This window comes from Marmota monax, unplaced genomic scaffold (genome assembly GCF_021218885.2).
Source record: "Marmota monax isolate L192 unplaced genomic scaffold, Marmota_monax_Labrador192_F-V1.1 WCK01_AAM20220418_F8-fsc00013, whole genome shotgun sequence".
Classification (NCBI taxonomy): Eukaryota; Metazoa; Chordata; class Mammalia; order Rodentia; family Sciuridae; genus Marmota; species Marmota monax.
In genome coordinates this window covers 3,443,925-3,462,684 of record NW_026692202.1, presented here as the reverse complement: position 1 = coordinate 3,462,684, position 18,760 = coordinate 3,443,925, and the positions used below count along the sequence as shown (strand labels likewise).

General features: G+C 35.7%; 2 protein-coding genes across 2 annotated transcripts in view; one reads left to right on the top strand and one right to left on the bottom strand.

Moving 5' to 3' along the window:
• The window catches only part of Rtn4ip1 (reticulon 4 interacting protein 1), a 42,470-nt gene extending 35,701 nt beyond the window's left edge, over positions 1 to 6,769 (bottom strand). The window contains exons 1-2 of the mRNA XM_046430590.2: positions 6,026 to 6,769; positions 322 to 473 (exon numbers count right to left, since the gene is read on the bottom strand). Coding sequence (XP_046286546.1) covers positions 322 to 473; positions 6,026 to 6,299 — 426 coding nt within the window. The 5' untranslated portion in view covers positions 6,300 to 6,769. The remainder of the gene's footprint in view (positions 1 to 321; positions 474 to 6,025) is intronic.
• Positions 6,770 to 6,831: 62 nt separating this feature from the next.
• The window catches only part of Qrsl1 (glutaminyl-tRNA amidotransferase subunit QRSL1), a 32,305-nt gene continuing 20,376 nt past the window's right edge, over positions 6,832 to 18,760 (top strand). Inside the window, exons 1-4 of the mRNA XM_046430580.2 lie at positions 6,832 to 6,969; positions 12,340 to 12,499; positions 12,792 to 12,890; positions 13,896 to 13,992. Of these exons, the coding sequence (XP_046286536.1) occupies positions 6,946 to 6,969; positions 12,340 to 12,499; positions 12,792 to 12,890; positions 13,896 to 13,992 (380 nt within the window). The 5' untranslated portion in view covers positions 6,832 to 6,945. The remainder of the gene's footprint in view (positions 6,970 to 12,339; positions 12,500 to 12,791; positions 12,891 to 13,895; positions 13,993 to 18,760) is intronic.

Sequence of the window (18,760 nt, the reverse complement as noted above, 5' to 3'; positions counted from 1 at the left end):
AGTTGCTTAGCCCCTTGCTTTTGCTGAGGCTGGCTTTGAACTTGCGATCTTCCTGCCTCAGCCTCCCAAGCCGCTAGAAGTCTTATGATTCTTAAGCACAAAATTTAGAAAACTCTAGTATAGTCAAGCTATTTTTTCATTATTTGGAAAAAAAAATGTAACAACAGAACAAAGGAAATGAGGGTTCCAGCCAAAGGTCAGAACATTTATTGAAGAGAAGAAAACCAGTCAATGGTGTAGAATATACTTCTAAAAAAGGCACAATAAAATATGCACATTTAGAAAAGTAATAAAAAATAAGGAAGAAAAAGATTAACTTACCTCATCTCCAGGCTTGAAATACTTCACATCAAGCCCGCACTCCATCACCACACCAGAGACATCCCGGCCCAGAGTTAGAGGAAATTCATCTCCTTTTCTTTTAATATGTAAAGGATCACGCTTCATATTTAAAGCTGTCACTCCATAACCACCTACAAAACACAATTTATCTATTTCCTCCAAGACTAAGGACAGAATGATTTTAAAACTAACATAAGATAACAACCCAGGTAAAATGTTAGAGTCTCAAGATAAAGATTATGAAACAAAAACTTTATAATATTCTGCCATCATTATGAAAAAATATAAAAACAATGAGTGCTGTTCCATTCAAAGAAAATCAGGTGGAAAATCACAATCACTTATGAAACTAAAGCCACCATTATTCAAAATTTCTTTGAAACTCAAGTTTGTTTGTGTTTTGTAGTACCGAGGATTAAACTCAGGGGCACTTGACCACTGAGCCACATTCCAGCCCTTTTTTGTATTTTATATGGAGACAGGGTCTCATTGAATTGCTTACCACCTCACTTTTTGCTGAGGTTGGCTTTGAACTCATGATCCTCCTGTCTCAGCCTCCCAAGTTGTTAGGATTACAGGCAATGACACTACACCCATCGAAACTCAACTTTTAAAACTATCTTCAGTATTTTTAGTATTGTCTTTTATATATTTTGCTCTTTGAAGGTAGTATCTTTATTCATTTATTCATTCATACACTTTGTAAATAATAAAGACGTTTGGTGCCAAGTCTGGTGAAGACAACAAACATTAATACTATTAAAAGTTAATGAACAGAAGATACTGGTATACGTAAAAAATTTTAAGGAACACACAAAGCATGGCTATAAAGTACTTAACTCTGATACCGGTCTAAGAGTGATAGTCCCTATCTCCTAAAAAAATCTTCCTAGAAAAACAATTTTGGAAAAAGTACAGAGATTCTTAAAAAGGAACATAGACTCTAAGCTGCCTCTATTCTGATACGTTAAGTCAGGTTGGTTACTTAATTTCTAAGAATATTTACATAAATATCAGCTACATAAAACTACAAACAACCATAATCTTTGGTTCAAATAAATTGGCTACTCTATCTGCAATAATCCTATGTAGTTCATTATAAAGCATCAATCTATAAAATACCTTTTCTAAGATACAAAATTGTTACCCTCTCTTCTGCCTCACATACTTCTGAGAATATTCCTCTTATATTAGGTTCTTCAAGACAGGTACCCTGTCTAACCCTCTGCCCCCACTGTCATATACCTCTCCCTGCCACACAACATGTATGCAGAATCACCAACCCTCTCCAAGTCTACCCTTGCCCCTTGGCCACTCCTGGCCAGAAGCTGGGGTTGGGGGCAACATTATATCTCAATTATGGGAAACATCCAGCAAGGGATCCCGAGAACACTTGGCTGGTAAAGTAGGAGGTGCCCTGAAAGCCAAGGGAAGAAGGTCTTTTCAAGATGCCAAATTCTACTGACAGGGAAGAGACAGATTTTCAAATAAGGTCAGAAGCTGCTAGAGGCTTTAACAAGACTTTGTCCAACAACATGGAGACCTTGGTGACCTTGGTAAAAGCAGTTCCTGTGACACTGTATGCTTGAGAGGGAGTGGGAAGCAAGGAATTGAAGCAAGTGAGAAGAATCAACTCTAAAATAGTTGTGTTTATAGAGGAGAGCAGGAAAATGGAGGAGTAGCTGGACAGAGCAACAGAGATAGGATTTTTCAGTGACTTTTTTTTTCTTTTTAAAAAGGGAGAAATTATAGCAATTTTGTATGCCAATTAGAATGATCCAGTAGAAAGGGGAAAACTGATGATGCAGGAGACAATTCTGGAATGAAACCCCAGTAAGTGAGGGGATGACATCAAGAACACAAATAGAGGGTTAGACTTGGGAGCAATGACAATTCATCACAGCAGGAAGGAAAATAGATACAGGGACAGACCCTGACAGGTACACAGTTTGCAGAAGCTGGTTTCCTAATGAAAATCAAGACACACAGGAAAGTGTTTGAAAGTTGGGATAGTTCCAAAAATATCTTAGCTACTGGCCATTGTGTTACATTACACATCTGCCATCTGGCTATGTAGAATTGCAAGCTATCAGGGGGGAAAAAAAAAACTTCACATGTGACATAAATACTGCATGCTTCTCTTTTTCTGTCTTACATTTCTTTTCCACTGCTAAAACACCAACTATTACTCACTGAACCCTTATGTGGTTTGAGCAACAGAAGCAGGCAATTAGCCATGTCAAAGTTTAGCTGTTTCAGGGCTGCAGATAGGTTTCGGTCCTCTCTGAGTTACAGAGCTGGCAGCTCAAGGTTGTTTTTAGAGTTTTCTTGGTAACCCTAGTATGCCCATGTATCAGGTGAGTAGTCCTAGCACACTGGTACTATCTAAAGTGGGCCGGAATGCAGCTAGATGGCAGTTAGTAATGAAGAACCTACTGATGACACAAATGAATGTAGACCTTCAGAGTTCCACCCCGCTACAAAAGTTCAACTTATTCAGAGAAATTGGCCAATTTATAAAATCCTAAATCTGTCATCAGTTTCAAAGACTTTAATCCCATCTAAAAACTTTGTTGGGAAAAAACCCAAACAGTGTGAATATAATGCTGCTGGTAGTATTATTTTCCTATTTTTAAACTTATTCATTGCCTTAGCCATTTCCATGACTTATTATTTTATGTCTAACTGTAGTGGCCATCTTCAGAAAAACAGCCAGTCTTCATCCTTCAAAGTAAAACAGATGTGGCTTCTGCTTTCTTATCAAGGGAAATAACTGCTTCTGAAAGTTTACAATCATCTACTCATTATTTTATTTCCCCAAGCCACCATTTCAGATATCTTCTGCAACAACAATAACACTTGCTCAAAACAAATCCATGGGCAGGCGGAGAACTTGCAAATAATATTACTCAGTCAAGTCATAAAACACTAAGATGTCTCAAGAATACTATATAAAAGTAAAATGTGTTACAGTGTTTTATTAAACAGCAGCTAAGAAAGGTCCAGATGCATTGTACTGAAACAAATATGTATACAACAAAGTGTGCATGCACATCTTGCAAAATGAAATTACCTTCAAGCCCAATGTAAAAAGAATAAAGAATAAAAGAATAAAGTAAAACAACATGCCCAAATAGTCACAGCAATTATTACTTCAAAACAAAAACAAATGTAAATTTAATGAGACAATTATAACCAAGTCATTTCAATTCATTCTTAATAGAGCTTTCTAGCCACAAATACTTTTAAGACTCCAAAGCCTTTGGCCAAATTTCGTCACCGAAAGAAATGTGTAACAGTTACTCCCATCACATTGTCTAGATAGATGTTGTCCATAGAAATCAGATGCACGCTATATGCGTAATTAAAAATTTTCTAGTGGCTATTCAAAAAGTAAAGAGAAACAACCAAAATCAGTATTGCAAATGTTACTGGGTTAACATGTAATTAATATACCATTCTTTTGGGGGTTTGGAGAGTGGATGCTGGGAATTGAACCCAGGTCCTCACACATGGTAGACAACTGTTCTATCACTGAGCTATACCGCCAACCCTGATTTAAAATTCTTTATTTTAATATTTATTTTTTAGTTGTAGTTGGACACATACCTTTATCTATTTATTTTTATGTGATGCTGAGGATTGAACCCAGGGCCTCGCATGTACGTGCTAGGTGAGTGCTCTACTGCGGAGCCACAACCCCAGCCCACTAACTTAAAATTCTTAATGAGACATTTTACATTCCTCTTTTTTTCACTAAATCTTTTATACTGATTGCACTCTCAATTCAGACTATCCATATTCAGCTGCTCGACAGTCACATTTGACTAGTGGTTACCATACTGGAAAAGCACTGGTCTAAACAGTTACTAAGTTAAAAATAGCAGCTTTCAAAATTAGAATAAAATGACCTAACGCCAGTGAATCTGGACTTTATTTCCCTTATTCAGAACTTGTTCAAGTTATCTATGTTCCCAGTCTTTTCAAGGAATCTATGAGATTCCTTTTTTTTTTTCTAGCAATCTATCTTTGTGGGCTGTTTTTTCTTCATTACTTCAAATATCATACTGTAACAGATTGACTACAAAAGTATGTATGAAAATCCAGCTATCTTATTAAACCAGACAGCAAATAGAGATGCAGAAATTTACAATAAAGCTACTCTTCTCACCAACTTTTTGGCTTATTTTGGGAAATAGTTACTTTTCAATATAACCTCTATCAACTACTATTGTTTCAGTGCTTCACATACTTAATTGTCTCCTCCTTGTTATTTTTGTTTCATTTTATATTTTCTCCTGATTTAATTTTATAATGTTACTGTATTTTTAAATAAGTTAATATTTTAAATTTTTGTTCTAATTTCCAATAAGGTAAATATTTATAGCTACAGTTAACATTAAGTGTCCAGTAATTTTTAAGCACAGAGTAGTCTTGAAACTAAAAAATTTGAGAATTGCTACTCTGTCACACCAGTTCTCCATGGGAGGAGAAGGAAATGAAGTCTCAACAGTTTCATAAGTTCCACATCTCTATAAATTCCACAAAATGATTATCTTAATTCTGTAATTGTATTTATATAAAAACAAAGAATTAAATTCATCAAACATAGGTCATATATGAGAATTGTTAATGAGGCAATCTGTTGAATGTAAAAACCATAGGTTTACCCTCAAAACACCTGTCCCTGGTTAAATTAAACTGGATATGGCCATTAACTTAAAACACTGAAGTTAATGCCCTGTAATTTACACTGAGGTTAATGATCACAAAAGATGTTTCTTAATTTTTTCAAAAGACACATAAGACTGACATTTTGGTCAATACTTCCAAAGTTAAAGTAATTCACAAATGCTAAACAATCTTTTGAACTCTAATAAATATAATCTTCACATAGTATGTATTTAAGGAATATAGTGCCAGGTACAGTGGCCCACACCTGTAGTCCTAGTGACTTGGGAAGCCAAAGCAGAATGATCACAAGTTCTAGCTCAGCCTGAGCAATTTAGCAGAACCCTGTCTCAAAATTTTTTAAAGTCGGGGAGGGGGATTCCTGGGAGTGTTAGAGTGCCCCTGGGTTCAATCCCCAGAACCAAAATAAAAAACAAAAAGGAACATAGCTCTTTCCAAGCTTTGTCAGCCCCATCCCAGCAGAAATTAATAGGACAACATTTTGATTTAGAAAGCAGCAAACAGGAACGTGTATTTTCACTGTTGAGGGGGAAAAGTAATAGTAGAAATGAGTAAAATATCCATATCCTAGATACAATCTGTTGCTTTGTCTACTGGACCAATAAAGGAAGTTGTAAGGGGAGAGCAAAGAGGACAGGAATAATTACAAAAAAATGCAAATTCTGAACTGATGTGTAAACATAACCATACCTCTGAAGCCTCTGATAGATCACAGTTTACCACAAAGTTCCCAGGAGAGTATAATAGCAAGTTTGCTGCAGACACAATTCACAAGTACCAATTTACAAACTTGTATTTTGTAAAAGATTAAAGTATATCCTTACCATTGAGATTTTTTAAATTTTGGTAAAACTATTTGCAGAGGCATTAATAAAAACCCAAATGACTCCTTTGTGTTAACCAAAATGTAGTCAAATGCAATAGATCTTTTAAAACTGCAATGAAATTCTGGCTTTGAAAAAGGTAATGAAAAAGTCTTTTCAAAACTTACTTCTCATATTAACATCTATAGGATTTACACTCGCAGCATGTACTTTGATAATAACTTCATTTGGATAGTGTATGATAGGTAACATCATGTTCTGAGTGAAGCGAAGCACTTCATTCTTCCCATATTTATCAATCACCCAAGCGGGCATGACAGTGTTCCTTGGAGAGGTAGTACTAATCTTCCTAACTGAAAGTTTTTGTACGGCTTTGCTTCTCCAGAAGCAGGCAGCAGTACATGCATTTCTTCTCAGTACACAAGTCCTCAAAACTTCCATCGTGAACAGTGTGCTTTGTGCTCCAATAAGATGCAACTGAAGTGGTTCAAGCTCTCACTCCTAAATTCGATCAAATTCTGCCAAACACACTAACCTATTTCAAAATTGAGCACTCGAAAGTGAAATTAACCTAGTGGAGCAAATGAAGGAAGAATACAGACTTGTTATTGTGCTCGTCCCATCAGAAATGCTCCAGTAACGTTCTAGTCAGTGTTCTGTCCATTCTCCTCCCTCCCCCAACAGCGGACAGTCCTTTAAAAGGCAACACAAAGAAAATAGCAAACAAGCAGATGTGCAACCTCCCTAGATCCCTATGCTGTCCTGGAACCCTTGCCGAAACCGGCAGACACTGCCAGCAATCCCGATGCCAAGCAAAACCACCACTTCCCAACACCGCCGCGACCCTAGCCCGGACTCCCCTTGCCTGCCGGCTCTCCTCGCCGCGGGAGGGGGGCCATGTGACGACAGCCAATCGCGTGCGAAGATCATTTCCCCCGGGCTGCAATTCGACCAATCGAAGTGCTCGGTGTAGAAGAGTACCGTGACGAGCGAAGATGGCTGCGCCCAGTAGCCCTGGTGGCGGCTGTTGACCTTCTGTTTCTTTCTGTTACCTGGCCCCTGTGGTGGCAGGCCGAGCAGGAAGACCATGCTGGGCGGAACCCTCCGTGAAGTGAGTGGAATTGGCCTTGGAGGGGGGAGGGGGGACCCCGGACCCCTGGAGGGTGGAAAGATTCGCGGACTCGGTGGACAAGAAGTCTCGGCGCCTGATTGAGGATCTTGTTCCAGCTAGACGCCTTCTTTCTTTGAATTGAATGTGGGTATCCACTCTTTGTGGTCCTTAGGCTGTACGTGCATTGCCCATTCTGGTGGGAGGACCTCACTAGGGGAGATGTCTGCACCGCGGAATTATGGAGTGGAAATGTGCATCCATCGACTTCTTTGTATTAGAAGTTTGCTCAGGCCTTGGTCAAGCCCAGACCCAGGGTCTCTCAGAGTGGACTTTGCCAGATGAGGAGGACTTGGCTGGTCCACTTCAATCTTTGTGTCCCAACAGAAGCAGTTCTTGCTGAAGGGCGCGGCGAATTTGTAGGTTGCAGAATTAAAATGAATAATTGTTGGTTTTTCATTTTTAAAAAGTTATTCTTTAGGCTTCAACTACCGCCAAGATACCTACGATTCCCTACCTCAGTCTCCATGAGCTGGACATCATTTTTGAACACTAAAGTGTATTTGTGAATGCCTTCTGCACATCTCTTCCAGATATCTCATCAGCGAATTAATTTTAACCCAAGTTGTAACAGTACCATAGCTTTTTAACCCCCATCTTCAAAACAAAACCCCTGCTCTTTCTGAATCCTTAATAGTCTTTTTAATAGAATATCCTTTATCCTATTGCTTATTAGAATCTTCTTCATCTTTAACATCCAAGAAATCACCAAGTCTTGTTAATTCCGTCTTGTAAATATGGCTAGAATTTGTTCTCATGTTCCTGCTGTTATGACTTTTATTCTGGTCTCCTTGTTTTCTGGCCCAGATAGCTTAACCTTTAGAACTATCCGAATCCCACTGCTATCACAGTCACTTAGGGCCCTTGTTAGAACTACAACTGTTTCTCACTCTAAATCAGATCTGTGTGGAAAGGATTCTCCAGGCAATTTCTGAGATTCAGAACCTATTCTCTCTTCCATCTTCTTTTGGTATCTCCACCTAAGCTGTCTCTTTTCTTCTGGGCACCCTGGGAGGGTGGAAAGATTGGCCACACACACACACACACACACAAAAAGGCTAGCTGGCAGCCTTTTAGAAAGCTATCAATTATGAGACTTTTAAATCCACATGTTTTAAATAATAAATATTTCTTCCCCAAAATGACATAATTTTACCATCTGAAATTGTATCTGACATACAGTGCTGTCAGTAAAGATCAAGTTTGTTCTTTAAACCCCAAAACTGTTTTAAAATAAAATAAAACCTTTAAAATTATGGTGTCTCCTTTTTCTGTCCTCCCACCCTCCTCATATGCACCTTCTTTTTCGCATGATCCCTTTCTGATGTTGAGTAATTGTAAGAAATAACTTTTGCCTTATGGGGGAAAAAATGAACGATTTAGGAGAACAAACATAAGGGAAGACCAAAAGGTTATCTTGGCATGATCACTTAATCACTACTTTAACAAATATTTATTTATTCCTACTATATGCAATACATTTGGTGGTTATTTTCCCAGACCAAAAAGTATCTTCTTCTTCCCCTCCCCAAGGTATCTTTTATCCATTCATTTTTTTCCCATATTCTCATAATGATGCCCTGAATTCTACCAACTGGAGACTAATTAATTCAGTATACGTTCTCTTTTAAGGAGTACAGATGCCCAGAAGGGTTATACAATTTTTTTTCTTTCATTGTTCTAAATCACATTTCCCTCCTTAGGTAATACCCTTGTTGAGATAACCAACCAATTGAAGTAGGAGAAAATTTGCTGGGAAAGACGTTAGGATGAGGGGCTAAACACTGAATATCTGAGACAATTTAGGAGGTGTAAGTGGAAGCTTATAACAACAGAGGAGCACTGGGAAGATGTACTAAAAGGAGGTCAAATGCCAAATAGGAGGTAAAATTCCCATTTGCAAATTTTACTCTAGTACATTCAGGAGGTGGAGAAGACTCACTTTTACCTTTCTTTTGTGGCATAATCCCAGTGTTTCTAGGGGTCAGATACTAGGCTATACTAATCTGAAAGCTTAATTAATCATATATTTAGTTGACTTCTTGAGGATTTTAATTAAGAAGATTTAATCATTGTTCTCTAGGGGAATAGGTTCCAAATTTTAAACTCAAGTTATTCATTTATTCAGCTAACATTCATTGAGTACCTCTGGGTTCTGGGAACTGCGAGTTAGCATTAGACAGAAACTCCTGCTTTTGTGAAGCCTACATATCTTTTGGTAGGAAAACAAGCATTAAGTAAGAGTTTTCAAAAGTAAATTACATAATTACAGGTAGTTTAAGTACTATGAAGAAAAATTAAGCAGGCTATAGGGGGAGAACTAGTTGGCTTGCTTATGACTTAGTGTAACTGTCAGGGAAGGTTTCTCTGGCTGATATTTAAATAGGTGTTATTTTTTATGTTAGAGTTTGCTGATGAATTGAATGTGGAGTTTGAGGGAAAGAAAAGAATCAAGGAGAATACTTGGGGCTTGGGGCCTGGCAATTGACTAAAATGGTAGCATTTATCAAGATTGGAAAGGATTTAAAAGGCAGTATATTTGGAAGGAAGATGTTCTCAAGAGCTCTCTTTTAGAGCAGGGTGTGGTGGCACATTTCTGTAATCCCAGCTACCTGGGAGGCTAAAGCAAGAGGATCACAAGTTTAGGACTAGCCTGGGCAATTTAGTAAAACCCTGTCTCAGAAGGAATGAAAAAAAGATCTTTTTTGGAGGTGTTAATTTTGAGATAGCTTCTAGATATATAAAATGGTACTTCAGCTAGTAGATGATAAATTTAGAGCTCTCCTAGGAAACAGGTTGGATATGAGGATATAAATTGGTCAGAATATAGAAGATAACTAAGCTGTGTGGCTAGATAATGTCACTTTGGAAGTTCAGTATAAAATTAAAGAAGGCCTAAAACTGTCCAACATTTCTTTCTTTCTTTCTTTCTTTCTTTTGGTACCGGCATTGAACTCAGAGGCACTTAACTGTGAGCCACATCCCTAGCCCTTTTTTTTGTATTTTATTTAGAGACAGGGTTTCACTGAATTGCTTAGACTAACCTCGCTAAGTTGCTGAACCTGGCTTTGAACTTGTGATCCTCCTGCCTCAGCCTTCCAAGCCGCTGGGATTACAGGCATACGTCACTGCACCCAGTTTTAAAACTTCCAACATTTAGAGGTCAGTATTAGAAAGAACGGCTGATGGAAAAAAAAAAAAACTTGAAGGAATGGTCAGAGAGGTAGGAGGAAAACCAATATGACAAGTGCCAGAACACAAGTGAAGAAGTGTTCTAAGGAGGAAACTGTGCCTTGTGTTGGTGCTGCTGAGAAATGCTGTCAAATGGGGACTGAGCATTGACTGCTAGATTTAGGAATGTGCACATTGCTGGTGACCTTGACATGCATGGGGCAGTGAAGACAGAACGTGTCAAAAGACAGAAAGAGTGCCCATCCACTAGACACTCAGCCCTGAAAAGCTCTCTTAAACCTGTATTTATCAAGACAGTTCTTTCCTAAGTGAACCTCTGATGTTATTTCTAAAAATAATAATGTTATCTAGTTAGAGAGAAATAAATACTTCAATGCCTTGTGTAGAGAGAGAAGTATTATAGTCCTTTAAGAGCATGGATTTTGAAAACAAGATCAGGCCTTGGTTGAATCTCAGCTCTGCCTCTTTCTAGCTATGTGACCTCAAGAGGAAATCAGTTCTTTATCTGTAAGATGGAGAAAATAATATAAGCCCCTCAGTGTGAATGTAAAGATGAAATATAAAGCATCTTGGGTGATACCTAGATCGAAATGTTAAATAACTATTATTAAATTTAAGTTTGGTACAGGACAAAAATGCTAAGTATTTACAATTTTCCCTTACCGTACTTTCTATACTTTTTAAGAATGATTCCTGAGGAAGATTTCTCAATTTTTCTAAGGAGATATAATAGTTTTCTATTGCTGAATACAAAACAAATGAGAATAAACTTTGCAATTGAAAATCACAATCTTATTATCCAACAGTTTTGTGGATCAGGTACCCAGGTGTGGAATAGCTGAGTTCTTCGCTCAGTATCACAAGACTAAAATCAACCCCAGTACCAAAAAAACAAACAAACAAAAAATATTGGCCAGGCCTGAGGTTTCATCTGGAGTAGTGTGCAGGTAGGTCCTCATTTGACCTCACTGATTGTCCACAGGATCCATGTCCTTATTCTAAGACTGAGATCACTGTTTCCTTGCTGGCTTCATGGGTAGTAAAATAAATGAGCTTAGTGGGCAGAAGGTGTGGGATGGCAAGAATTAAGGTTTGAAAGATTTTATGGCTATGGATAATGCTGTAGTCTGAGCTATAACTAAGCAAACTGGGTAACTGGGGTAATAAGGAAAAGGAGAAGCTTGTGCAAAGTGAGATCAAGGGACAGAAAGGCTGGGTGTCAGTATACAAGGACCTGAAGTTTGAATTGAACAAGAATAGCAGTAGGAACAATAGTAACTAAGATGACAGAGAGCTGGGTGCTAAAATTGTCTATGATTGAAAGCAAATAGGAGGAGGAAGAGGGGGGAGAGTGATATAATCCCTAAGGTATCTGTTTCACATAAGTTTGGGATTTTTGAAAGAAGGGGAAAGAGAAAGGAATTGAAGAACTAGGAAGACACCTGCCTGCATTCTCTTCTCCCCCATCAGATTCTATGATACATGAAAATGGTGGAAGCTGTGGCCTCAAGGGAAAGCCCAGTTTCCATTAGAGATAAAAGAAGTGCCAGGAGAGAGATTTTTTTTTTTAAATGACAAATTTAAAAGTTGACTTTATTTTATATTCAGATATAACACCTGCAGTTTTGACCCAGGAGAGCTATTCAATGTACATTTCATTCTCTTCATGCTCAGTGATAGCTAATTAGCATCCTTGTTTTCACTTCTTTTTTCCAATTCCCTTACTGATTTTCTCAAATCTGGAGTTCCTAAAAGTGGACCTAATGAAGATCAGCCCCACTTAAAATTATCTCATTTCTTTCCCTTTTAACTAAGTCCTTTAGGTGTTATCTTCACCCAGACTCTTTCTGTCTAGGTTAACTTACCTACACTGTTATCATTTGCTTAAGCCTAACTTGGGAAAAGAGAGGAGGAGAATGCCGTGTTTCCTGACTCATCCTTTAATCTGACCAACATGTTACTTTTCATTCATTCTCTTAAAAATAGGGTTGATAGATTCTCTTGATTTTGAACCAAAGCCTAACTTTGAAATTTTATGTGTAACTACTCTGTTGCCCCTTCAGTATAATAGCTGAACTTAAACAGACTCAGTAACAGGTTTTTGAATTATTTGTATGATAGGTTTCTACAGCACTGAAACAAGGCCAGATTACACCAACAGAGCTCTGTCGGAAATGTCTCTCCCTTATCCAGAAGACCAAGTTTCTAAATGCTTATATTACTGTATCAGAAGAGGTGGCCTTAAAGCAAGCTGAAGAATCAGAGAAAAGATATAAGAAAGGTAAACGACTTCCAATTATGCTTAAGTCTAGCACCAGAGAAAGAGTTTAATTGAATACAGCAGTTTCCATTTGGCAAGTGAAGCTATAAACGTAAAACATACTCTTATTTAGAGAAGTATAATAAAATGAGGTAAGTGGGTATGTGATGCTTTGTAATATCCAACTGGAATAATTTCTAACATAAATTTTATCTCTGAAGAAATTTTATTTCCAAAAATTACTGTTTATTATAAACAACTTTAAGTTTTGAACTGTTATCTCTCATAAGCCTCTGTTGGCTTTTTAACGCAGGTCAATCACTTGGAGATTTAGATGGAATACCTGTTGCAGTAAAAGACAACTTTAGCACATCTGGCATTGAGACAACATGTGCATCAAATATGTTAAAAGGTAAAGTATAATTGAAGCATTAATAATTTTATTAAAATAGGCATTTTAGATACTAAGCACCAAGATAACCTAATTATATCTTTGAAAGAAATACTTAGGATAGTCTATTACTTCTTTACTATTTGCTCTTTCACAATGCAGAATTATTTTTTTAGAGGCAGGCCAGTTTATGAATGAATGCTACTTTAAAAGTTTTAGAAATCCTATTTAGGAAGATTCAGTAACTGACCACAAACACACTAAATGACCTCTGTCTCCTGCTCATTGAAAATGTGGGGTAAGTATGAGCTGTCATTATCCCCCTTTTATGGATGATGTGAAAATTCATTAGCATCTTCTCACTAAGTTATTTTTTGTTTCCTGACTCCTCCATCTCTTGTAGCACAGAATAGTGATGCTTAGTTTTATTGTTTAGAATTCAGTAGGTCAAAAGAAGCATGTTTATTAAGATATTTTGGGTCCTAGAAGGGGGGAAAAAAGGTTATTCAGACTACTGCACACTAAAAATAATATTCTATAAGGAATATGCCTCAGGGTCTTCTAATAGGTGGACTCGTATTAGATGTTTGGGAATGTATACTAGAGCTTTTCAAAAGGTAGAAGAAATTTTATTTGAGAATAAGGAGCTCTTTCTGATAAGATACATAAACATTTCTGATATAATATCTAAGAAGAAAACATCAAGTCAAAGTAAAATAATGATTTGAAATTACTTTCAAACGAATTGAGTACATCTCTACCGTGCAATATATTGTATTACTGTTAAAATCAATGTTTTTAAATTATAAAAATAGTGAATACTCAACTGTCTTTGGAAAACTTGTACAGTTAGCAGGAGAAAAAAATTAAGTCTTAGAAGAAAGCACAACTGCTATTCAGATTAGGAATAATTCACCATGTCAATATTAATTGTTTAATTGTGGTTTAAAATCTTATTTCTTGCATGTGATTTATTTACATGTGCATTGTTTTCTCTCCTATGATAAAATAACTAAACTTTTTCAGGTTATATACCACCTTATAATGCTACAGTAGTTCAGAAGTTATTGGATCAGGGAGCTCTACTAATGGGAAAAACAAATTTAGATGAGTTTGCTATGGGGTAAGTAAAGTAAATAAAATTGAAATTTTCTTCTCTTGTTTTTCTTATATCTGTACTTTTAATTTCATTAATATAGGTAACTAAACTAGTAAGATGATTTCATGAGGATTCTAATTCCAGTTTCCTAGTCCCACTATGAAATTATATTCAATTTTCTAATAGGTATACAGTAATATTTCATTTTAGTTTTAGTTTGCATTTCCCTGATGAATAATGGTTTTAAACATTTTTTATGTGTTTATTTTGCCATTCATATATTTTTTTTAGTGAAGTTTCTGCTCAAGACTTTGGCCCACTTTTTAAATTGTATTTTTAAAATCTTACTGAGTTATAAGAGGTCTTTTATATGTTTTGAATTTATGTCCATTACAAATAGGTGATTTGAAATTATATTGTCCAAGTCTCTGTCTTATCTTTTCATTCTCTGAAAATGCCTTTCAAAGAGTAGAAGTTCTTAATTTTGATCAAGTCCAATTCATTAATTTTTTCTCTTATGATTCATATTTTATGTGTCCTAAGAAATCTTTACCTAACTATGATCACAAAGATTTTTCTCATAGAAGTTTTATAGTTTTAGCTCTTATGTTTAGACATGTGATCCACATTGAGTTAATTTTTTGTATATAGTGTAAATAAAGTTGTTGTTGTTTTTAATATATGGGTGTCCAATAATGACTGCATTTTATTTGTTTAAAAAAAAAGATAATCCTTTCCTCATTAAATTACTTTTTTTTTGGTCAGAAATCAAGCACATCTAAGTCTACTGGGCACTCTTCTATATTTACTCAAATATCATACCATTTTGATTATTGTAGCTTTATAGTAAGTCTTGAAATTAGGCAGTGAAGAATTCTCTAACTTTGTTCTTCTTTTTCAAAAACATTTTGCTTATTTTAGGTCCTGTCTGTTTCTATATAAGCTTTATAATCAGCTTCTTTCTGCAAAGAAGTTTGATGATATTTGAATTGTGTTGACTTTATAGATCAACTTGAAAGAATTACCATCTTTATATTTACTTTTTAATCCATGAACACCGTATATCTCTGCATTAATTGGGATTTTGTTTACTTTTTCTTAGAATTGTGTTTGTGGACTTCTAATATAAGTTTTGCATATAGTTTAATTTAGCCCCAGGTTTTTAATGTTTTTTAATGCTATAAAAAGTGATGCATTTTTCAATTTCTAAATGTTTATTTCTATACATAGATATATAATTGATTTTTTCTCCATTGACTTCATGTCCATATTAAAGCTCACTTATTAGTTCTAGTTGATCCTTGTGGATTCTTTGAGATATTTTATGTAGATTATCATGTAGTCTATAAGTAAAGATAGCTTTATTTCTTTTCATTTCTTTTACTTCCCTTATTGGACTGGTTAGGACCTTGGGTTTGATATTGAATATAAGTGGTGAAAAGAGCCTTGCCTTGTTCCTAATCTTGGGGGAAAAGTATTCAATCTTTCACCAAAAGCACTGTACATTTCTCCTTTTATTATACTTGTCACATTTGTGATATTTGCTTGCTCTATGTGCTCTGTTTCATAGAAACAGAACCTTTGACTATTGTGTTCACAGTGCTTCCTCTTGCTATTAAGTAGATGTATGTTTAATGATCTAATCCATGGGAATAAACTTAAACATAGATTTTTAGGCCATTGCTTTCATCTGCTGACTAGAATGGCAGCTATTAAGAATACAAACAAAAATAAACACTGTGAGTGAAGGCGAAGTGGACTTCGTATGTCTCCAGATATGCTTCTCTAAGGATACACCATCACCTATGTGATGTTCCAACTGAGAATGTGTAATGTGAGTCTGATAAAAAAGAAAACATATGGGGCTGGGGATGTGGCTCAAGCGGTAGCGCACTCGCCTGGCATACGTGGGGTGCTGGGTTCCATCCTCAGCACCACATGATGTATGTATATTCCATGTATGTATTATATGTCAAAATTCATTCTGCTGTCATGTATGACTAAAAATAAATAAATAAATAAATAAAATAAAGATGTTGTGTCCACCGAAAAACTAAAAAAAAAATATATTAAAAAAAATTTTCTCTCTCTTTAAAAAATAAAAATAAATAAATATTTTAAAAATATACAAATCGACTTTAAATAAAAGAAAACATATGGCAAATCCATAATGAGAAGCATTCTATTAAAGCATCATATCATGAAAACAAAGGTTGTGAAAAGCTCCAGGTTAAAAGAGGCTATAGGAAGTAAAACCTAAAATTATAAAATTTAGAGAAGAAAACTTGGGAGAAAATCTTTGTGACCTTGAGTTAGGCAAAAAAAAATATTTTTTACCATTTTCATATATTTCATTGGTGCATTATAACTATAATGAATAATGGTGGGATTCATTATTACATAATCACATATACAATATAAGAATATAATTTGGTCAATATCATTTCCCAATAGTTTCTTTCCTTTATCTCCTCTCTCCTCCTGGACCCTTTCCTCTACTCTACTGATCTCCCTTCTGGTGTTTTGCTGGTTTTTTTTTTTTTGTTTTTTTTTTTTTTTTTGAGATTCAACGCCACCCTAGCCCCTTCCCCCAATCCTTTCATTTACTTTTTCCTCTCTTGCTTCCACATATAAGAGAAAACATCACCCTTGATTTTCTGAGTTTGGCTTGTTTCACTTAACATAAAATTTCTTAAGTTCCTACAGATGACAGAATTTCATTCTTATTTATGATTTATGGCTGAATAAAACTCCATACACACACACACACACACACACACACATTTTCTTTATCCATGAATCCCCTGATGGACACCTAGGCTGGTTCCATAGTTTGGCAATTGTGAGCTGTGGTGCTATAAACATATATATGCATCTATTGCAATAATATACTGACTAATTCTTCAGGATAAATATAAAAAGAGTGGTATAGCTGGGGTATGGTAGTTCCATTCCTAGTCTTTTAAGGAACCACTATACTGATTTCCATAGTGATTTTACTAATTTGTAATTCCACTAACAGCATAAAATTGTTCCTTTTTCTCCACATCCTCTCCAGTATTTATTTTTGTTTGTATTCTAAATAGCTGCCATTCTAACTGGAGTAAGATGAAATCTTAGTGTAAGTTTTGTTTTGTTTTTGGTACTGGGAATTGAACCCAGGGGCACTTAACAACTAAGCCAATTCCCTACCCCTTTTTATTCTTTGAGACAGGGTCTTGCTATGCTGTTGGGCATGCTAAGTTGCTGAGATTGGCCTTGAACTTGCAATCCTCTTGCCTTGGCCTCCCTAGTTGCTGGAATTATAGGCATGCACCATCATGTCTGGCCTTAGGGTGATTTTAATTGCTAAAGATGTTGAACATTTTTCATGTATTCATTGGCCATTTATAATCTTTTGAGAAATGTCTCTTTAGTTTGTTTGCTCACTTACTAATTGGGTTAATTAGGGATTTGTGTATTTGTATGTGTGTGTTTTTTGAGTTCTTTGAGACATTAATCATCTGTTAGAAAAGTTGCTAGTAAAGATTTTTTTCTGATTCTTAGGTTCTCTCCACATTCTTAATCGTTTCCTTCACTGTGTTGAAGCTTTTAATTTGATGCCATTTTATTTATTAATTCTTGGGGTTATTTCCTGAGCTTTAGGGATCTTATTGAGAAAGTCATTGCCTGTACCTAAATATTGGAGTGTGGACCCTATGTTTTCTTCTAGGACTTTCATAGTTTCTGATCTAATTCTTAGATCTTTGATTCATTTTAAGTTAACTTTTAAGTAGGATGAGAGATGAAGATCTAGTCTCATTCTTCTACATATGGATATCCAGTATTACAGCACCATTGTTTAAAAGGCTGTCTTTTCTCTAATATATATTTTTGGTACCTTTTTCAAAGATCAGATGACTGACTGTAGATGTGTGAGTTTGTCTCTTTGTCTTCTATTCTGTTTCATTCATCTGTGTGTCCATTTTTATGCCAGTACCATGCAGTTTTTGTTACTATACTTCTTCAGTATAATTTGAAGTCAGGTATTGTGATGCCTCCAGCACTGCTTTTTTTTTTTTTTTTTTTTTTTTTTGGCTTAGAATTGCTTTAGCTATTCTGGGTCTTTTATTCTTACAAATGAATTTTTAAGTACTGTTATTTTTTTTCTAGTTCTGTGAAGAATGGCATTGGTATTTCGATGAGGATTGGATTGAATCTCTATAATTGCTTTTGATAGTATGATCATTTTAACAATATTGATACTGTCTATCCATGAATGTGGAAAGTCTTTCCATCTTATGTTTTTTTCAATTTCTTAAGTATTCTATAGTTTTGTGGAGGTCTTTCACCTCCTTGGTTAGAATTATTCCTAGGTTGTTTTTTTTGTTGTTGTTTGTTTGTTTGTTTTTTACTATTTGTCTGTTTGTTTTAAGGCTAGTGTGAATGGAATGAGTTTCCTGATTTCTTTATCAGCAGATTCATTTTTGGTGTATAGGAAAGCTATTAATTTTTGTATGTTGATTTTTTGTTTGTTTCTTTTTTTTATTCTACTTACTTGTACATGCATTTTAATTCATTGTACACAAATGGAGCGCAACATTTCAATTTTCTGGTTGTCCATGATATAGAGACACACCATTTGTGCAGTCTTACATGAACCTAGGATAATGATGTTCATCTCATTCCACCATCTTTCCTACCCCTAGAACAACTTCCCACCCTCCCTTTGCCCAATCCAAAGTTCCTCCATTCTTCCCATCCTCCCCCACCATAGATTCACATCCATTAATCAGAGAAAACATTCAGCCTT